Here is a 7,369-nt window from a genome sequence, read left to right on the forward strand (position 1 = left end):
CGGTTAGGGATGTAAAAAAGGATGGGTATTGAAAATTGATCGATCAACTGCAGTATTGTTTGAAAACCACAAATATGAACAAGATTGTGTTGTATAATATGTATAAAATCAATCAAGACATAATTGATTTCTGGCAAACTGCAGTTTGTCTTTCTGTTTTTTTTTCTAATCTCTGTCTTTATGCGATGTAAACAAAATGACGTCCAATCATAAGCTTGCTTCCTCCAAGTCAATACCTAAATAAATGTATCTGTCAAATGCCATACATTCTTATTCATAGCTTTATATGCCATATGAATAAGAAATATCAAGATTTTAGCATTTACGTAGAAAAATCGGACTGTATTGTATCACCAAAAAGCTAGTTGAATCCCTAATGTATCGATTTGTGGACCTTATATCGAGATGCGTATCAAATCACATGAGAAGATACACTTCCCTAGTCAGGAGTTTATATTTATTCGAAAAACAAACTGTGTTAGGCTCGTTGCTGTGTCTGGGTTCACTACGCTCTGAGTTTTCAAATTTGACAGTTGGCACCTTTGTGAATTAAAAGGGATGTCATCCACACATCACTACCAAATCTGAGGTCGAGATTGGTTAAAATATGACCTGGTTTAACTGGCGACGCATGTTTCAACGGCCATGCATTTTGTATGTAGAGTCTGAAAACGGTCATAAAAACTTGCATGTTTCTCCATTCCTTATGAAAAGTAAAACTTTTTTTTTTTTTTTTAGGGCTGGCAACGATGTTGTGGACCTAAAAATCCATAATAAACAAACGACAATTAAACAAATGTGTAATGAAAAGAACTAGTTGCAGAAAATTAATAAACATGGCTAATAAATTTACTTCTATGGTGAAAACTAATTAAAAGTATGAAAATCGTACAACTATTTGTCTTTGGACACAATAATCCAAAGGTTAATTTATATCATCATTGCTATTTTAAACTACAATTTATTATTATTTCATTATATAAAAAGCACTTTGAGATAATGTTTAGCAAAAAATTGCTTTATAAATGAGGCTGAATTTGAATAATCTATAAAACTCAGGAGAAATCCCCTGCCTTAGTAGTTCCGTCTTCCTTGCTTTTCGAAATCTCATTGGTCATTCATGAAAGCGTTCTTAAATCTGGTTGGCTGTTTGACGGAGCGGGCTGGACAAGTTTCAGGAAATAAATAAATCACATCCTCCCGTACAAGAGTTGAAAACTGTGATAGATGGACGCATAAACAAGACTTTCGGTTTGTAGAGTTTTTAACATCGAGTCTTAAACGCCTTAGAATATAAAGCTAGCTTGTTCTATTCTCGGTAATTTCGCATAATATGCTCGAGACACGTTTAAGACGTATGGAAAATTTAAATGTTGGTTGTAGCTATCTTTTATTGTTAAAACAATATTTCTGCTTCCTTGCGTATTTTAAACATTGCTATCTAAAATTTTAATTTTGGTGTTTGTCGGTAGTTTTTAGGTAATTATTGCGTTTGTTTTTAACGGCAACTTTATTCTTTAACATATGTCTAAACGTTCTCATCGAAATAAACTCTGACAATTCAAACTGTACTTAAATTTTGTCCAAACTTTGTGAAGCCCAGATTTAAAAATGAAGTTAGAAATGTATTTCCCCCACCCCTACTACTTTTGTTTCAGTTTTGGTTTTTTGAAGGATATTTTTAACTGCAGCAGACCAGTTATTTCTGGTTAAAACACGTGGCATATTTTGAACAAACAGTCCTCCTGTCATCATCAATCCTCATTGACTCTATTTTACTTAATGACGTTTTCTGTCGCCAGTGAACATGGCAGCACCAAGGAGGAGCACCTTACCCAGACCGCTGCCAGAGGGCTTCATCCTGACAGACCAGAAGAAGAAGTGGAGGCTGGGCAAACAGATCGGGCAGGGAGGCTTTGGACTGATTTATCTGGGTAAAAATGAACGCCTCATGGTTTTTTTTTTTTTTTTTTTTTTTTGCCACATTTGGACCAGAAACTAGTTAATTTAATGCCTGTTAGATATAGAAGACGTGCAGTTTGATCAGATTGATGTAAACAAGTTTTTCATTTTCTAAAACTTTAACCTATACAACAATAATTCTCAAGAAATGTATTTTGTTCCTTAAATTTTGTTATGCAGTATTTGCAGAAGCTTAATAAATACTGAAAGACTCAACATTTTTGTCTTCTGACTTTTAAAACTCGCCTGATTCATTTTCTCTCATGTGAAAGCTTCCCGAAACATAGACCAACCCACGCCAGAGGATGCAGATTATGTCATAAAAGTGGTGAGTAAGCTCAAAAGTTTACTTAAAGCTTTAAATTAATCTCTTCAGACTGTTTTCTGACTGCTGCTGCTGTTTGTACTCATCTGTACAACTGAGCTGGCAATAACCATAGACTGTATATGAGAACTGGATTGCGTGACCTCTCCCTCCTCAAACAGCAAGTATCTGCTTGTCCCAGAAACCCAAAATCCCCTAGACTTCTACTGAGAAATAAATTGCTAGTACGCAGTCATTATTTGTGTCAGAATAACAGTTCTTGCTCTGCCACTTTTTTTTCCTGTTCTAGCTAATTCTATTCTTTTCTAGGGGTTGTATTGTTGTAAATTATTACATTTATAAACTGACCAATCAGATGCTTCAATAGAAGTGGGTGGTGTTTGTTGCTCTCTCATATTCACCGTTTGATTGACAGATTGGCCTAAGCCTGCTTTCAGTGGCAGGGGTGTGACATTCCAACACGCTCAGTCCTGATTGGCGAGAGTGGTTGCCATACTAACAATGGCTCAGACCAACCACTGCTTAATGACATTGTATGGCTACAGCATGGCAACATCCACATTATGAAAAAAAATGGCAACTGAATTGACTTCATTTCTTTGAAACAAGAGCTGCAGACACCCATAGAAAGACATTTTCTACATGTGATGTCACACTCACCTGGTCCAGTTCTCTGAAGTTATATACACACCAGGTCATCACTACGAAATTCGAGTCCCTGATTGGTCAAATCTTTAGAATTTATCTGGATCGCGTGGTAAATGGACGCACATGTATGTAGAGCCCGAAAAAGGTAATAAAAACTTGTGTATGCATGCATGCATGCAAAAATTTTGAAAGAAAAAGCCTGAAACACACATATATACACATATGTACATAACACTTTCAATTGGAAGTGGCCTCTTGAATCTGCGTTGCCGAGGGTGGTGTGACTGTGGCTTAAGACACTCAATAGTTACAACTGCCAAACTTCTGATTAAATTCACAATTCAGTCTGATTTTGGATTTAAAATGATTTGTTTAAAAAAAAAACATGTCATTCACTCACTTTGGAAAATCTGTTTTTAAAACTAGTGATTTTGACAGAAACTATAATTTTGAAAAATGCCAAAAAGTTGCACAAAAAAACTAACAGAAAACCTTTTTTTAATCTTAAAAAACATCAAGAATATAATTTCTTAGAAAATATATATTCAATTTTCTATAAAAATCAATTGTACTCAATAGATCTTATTGTACTTGTCCAATAGTTTACATATTAACTTTTATATCAGTATGGAGTTTCCTTATTTTTTAAGTTTCAGTTTTGTGAAACATGTGACTACAGGAATTATGAGGAACTTTTTTCTATTGAAGTCCAGAAATTAGGTAAAAGGGCAAAATGAGATCAGAGTTTTTAAAAGTTATTGTAAACTTTTGAGAGCATCCTGTTCTGCTAAAAACATAGAGCTAAATTAAGTTATTTGATAGCCATACCTGCACGTTTTAGTCATTTAAAATGACTCTATCATGTTTTTTTAAACTCTACTGTGTCTTCTGGGACCAAACACAATTCAAGTAAAGAAAATACAAGATAAAGGCTCGAGTTTTTCCAAGACTGCTTCATTTTATGGTCTAATGATCTGAATAGACTCAAAGGAAAACCAAATTTGCAGTGATGTTTCCTTTACTTTAAACAAGTCTGAATTTATTTATTTTTTTGTGATCAGATGTTGTTCTGCTGTGATATTCCTGTTTTTGTTCTGCTGGTTCTTCACAGCGTTACTTATTTTTCTCTCATTTGACCTTCTTACCTTTCTCTCTTTAGTATAAGATCTTCTATTCACCAACAAATGCCTTATTTCTTTTTTTTTATTATTTACATATTTGTTGTCGCATTGAGTTACAATCTCAAAACTATATACTCTAGACACCAATTCCTAAAAATATATTGACAACTTTGACAGCTTCACAATGTGGTTTATTTTCCTCCTTTTAGACACTCAGTTACCAACATAGATAGATTATTTTTTATTCAGGTAAAAAGAAATGACATAATTTTTTTCTCAGAAATGTGATCATTTCAGTATTATAGATCATCACATTCACTATAAATGTGTAGCTGCATCCCTAACAAGTCTGCACACCTTCAGGTCTGGCTGCACTATGATTCATCTGAACACCAATTATTACACATGTGCAGATGAGGATCAGAACAGACGGATGATTCACCGATGTGTCCACCTCATATGAATAAAGGAGAAAACAAACTCTGAACAAACTAAATTAATTATATTTCCAGTCTAATATTGTGAGTGTGACCTGTTCTGTTTACTGACAAAAATATGTGCTTTACTAATACAAAACATTACCTGTTGAAGTGCATAAAAAATAATTTTTGTGTTTTTTTTTTTTTGTTTTTTTTTTTTTAAAGAAAATGTTGAAATGTTCTATGCAAAATGTAGCCTTAACTTGTTAAGGATATAAACAAATTAACTTGAAATGAGCTCAGATGTCTGATTTTCTATGTCTAACACTTTTTTTTATTTGGATCTGTTTTATTGGACATTTATTTGATTAGATGTATTTAATGATTAAATAATATTTATGCAATATTTAAAGATTTAATAAAATAAAATTTGCAAAGAAGAGGGCCAGTATTCGAAATAATGTAGTCAGAAAGAAACATTTGCTGTTGTCATAACAACAGATGTTTTGCAGAAATTGCTGACTAAAGCTCATTTTATGATGACTATTGGCAAAAAACGAAACCCATTTTTTAAAATATTATTTTTACACACCTTGTGATTTTATATCTCTGAAACAGCAAAATTCACACATAATTTCAAAAACAAACAAAAGGCAAAAAACAATGAAAGTAACTGTTTTATCTATTAGATAATAAGAGTCAAACTCGTGCTTGTGTGTGCAGGAGTACAAGGAGAACGGCCCCCTGTTCTCCGAGCTCAAGTTCTACCAGAGGGCAGCCAAACCTGAGACCAGTGAGTAGCGCAACCTGTCCAGCGTCCCAGCGAGTGCAGCTGACTGATGAAGTGGCTGCAGACGCAGAGGCTCTGCTGCCTGCCTCACACTAATTAATAAAAAGACAAAGCAAGCACCTCAGTGGCAGTCGGGGCCTCCTCGTCCACGCCTGTCTGAGCTCTCCAATGTTTTTCTATAGATGAGGAAGCCACTCACACGGAATGATGCCCGGGCCTCCACTGTGGCCCGGACCACCTGGCTGCCTGGTCTAGAGCCAGTCAGGCCAGTCTCCATCAAACCCTGAGCCAGACACACACTTTCTCAGCACTTCGGCTGCGTTTTGTGTCTCTAAAGTTGTTCTTAATACTCTAGTGTAATTTGCATGTTCTTGTTCTGACGCCTTCAAGGACAAATCACTTGAAAGAAACTTCACTTTCTGTAGAGCTGAACTTTTCGATTCAAACTGGAGTGAAAGAGTGATGAGAGGGAGGTCGTGGGGTCAGCTTAAGACAATCATGAAATCCTGACCTTTTTAGGAGAACTAAAGTAAAGACTAGATGCCAGCCAGTCCTTCAGACGGCTGAATGATGCGGGGCAGCACAGGTTTATGCGTTCGCTCTGCTTTTGAGCTTTTATTTTCTTAATGGTTTGACTCATGTTGACGCAAGTCCTTTTGACTCAACAACATCAGTGTCTTTGTGTACAGGTGAATGCTCGGCAGGATGGTAATTCTTGTTTTTATCCATTTTCAGTGGAAAAATGGAAAGAGGAAAAGAAGCTGGACTTTTTGGGAATCCCCACATATTGGGGATCAGGACTTGCTGAACACTCTGGCCTCAGGTAAAGATCTGAACACAGACTACGTATTTCAGGCTACATGTGCTGTTTCTCAAAACAGTGTGTTCTACTGTGGAGGAAAGAAGTATTTGCTAATTTTGAAGGTTTTTCCACCTAACAGAAATGGACATCTTAATAAAAGGTTAATTTAAACAGTGCGAGATAGAAAATCAAGATTCACTTAAAATAATTTGAATACATTTATTTACATTTTATGGAGAAAATAAGTATTTGAACATCAAATAACTATTTAAGCTACATTCCCAACCTCCTCGGCAATGCCCAGTCAAGTGATCACTTTCAACATAAAGTCTGTTAAAGCAAGTAAATGTTCATTTTTGGCTTCTGGGTTGAAAATCTCACATTGACGCAAGTTTTATGATCCTTTTTGGGCCCTACGTAAAAAATGTGCAGCCACTGAACTTGCGTTGCGAAGTAAACCAGATTGAACTTTGACCAGTCAGGGACTTGGTAGTGACGGATGGATGGCGTCCTTTTGATTCACTGAAGTGACAACTGTTTGAAAATTGATCATGGAGGAGAAACTGATAATTGCAGTACGTGGAATTATATGACAGCAAGTCTTCCATTTATCGGAATAGAGCTGTGAAAGAAAAAGCCTGGAACAAGATTTACGAGACTTACAACGCTTTGACATCTCACACCAAACCTCTTCCAACTGTAGGTGGCGGACATGCACAAGTAAACAATAGAAAAGAAGTTCCACCCTGCTTGTCAAGTGTGAACACCATGGGTTAAATGTGTGTTCATGAATCTCACATGCCTGGTGTGATCGTAGCTTAAAGGTTAATTCACACCGAATGAGATTCACGCGACAGAGGCGGCCACTTTCACTTTTAAGTCAATAGAACAGATGCGTCACGATGCGATCTGAAGTCCCGCGATGCGAGTTGAGCGATGAGCGCGTTTTGAAGGTCTGCCAGCATCTCGATTTGAGTGACGAGGCATGAATTTGGTGGCGCAGCCAAAATTTAAATATCTGAACTTGCCATCTGCCGATCAGAAACTCAACTTATGGGCATTTGATGTTTTCAGTTACTCGATCAGCGGGTAGAATATGAATTAAAGAGAGCTTTTTTGTCCTGAACTTTCATCTATTTCATTAACCCACTGGAGCTGCAGGATTGCAGAGCTCATTTGGCTACTTTGGGGTGAAGGCAGGATACACTCTGGACAGATCACCGGTTTACGCTCCCGCAGCGGCGCTCACTCCCACCATATGCCAGCAGACAGAGAGCTGCTGCGGGGTGCAGAGGCTTCTGG

General features: G+C 36.6%; 1 protein-coding gene across 3 annotated transcripts in view; it reads left to right on the forward strand.

Annotated features, from left to right (window-relative positions):
* The first annotated feature begins 1,094 nt into the window (after window positions 1–1,094).
* The window catches only part of LOC112161662 (serine/threonine-protein kinase VRK1), a 23,403-nt gene continuing 17,128 nt past the window's right edge, over window positions 1,095–7,369 (forward strand). For all 3 annotated transcript variants that reach the window (XM_024296993.1, XM_024296994.1, XM_024296995.1), the window contains exons 1-5: window positions 1,095–1,251; window positions 1,803–1,934; window positions 2,235–2,290; window positions 5,199–5,268; window positions 6,001–6,088. In XM_024296993.1, coding sequence (XP_024152761.1) covers window positions 1,808–1,934; window positions 2,235–2,290; window positions 5,199–5,268; window positions 6,001–6,088 — 341 coding nt within the window. In that variant the 5' untranslated portion in view covers window positions 1,095–1,251; window positions 1,803–1,807. The remainder of the gene's footprint in view (window positions 1,252–1,802; window positions 1,935–2,234; window positions 2,291–5,198; window positions 5,269–6,000; window positions 6,089–7,369) is intronic.

The sequence above is a fragment of the Oryzias melastigma genome, linkage group LG15 (genome assembly GCF_002922805.2).
Source record: "Oryzias melastigma strain HK-1 linkage group LG15, ASM292280v2, whole genome shotgun sequence".
NCBI classification, from domain to species: Eukaryota; Metazoa; Chordata; class Actinopteri; order Beloniformes; family Adrianichthyidae; genus Oryzias; species Oryzias melastigma.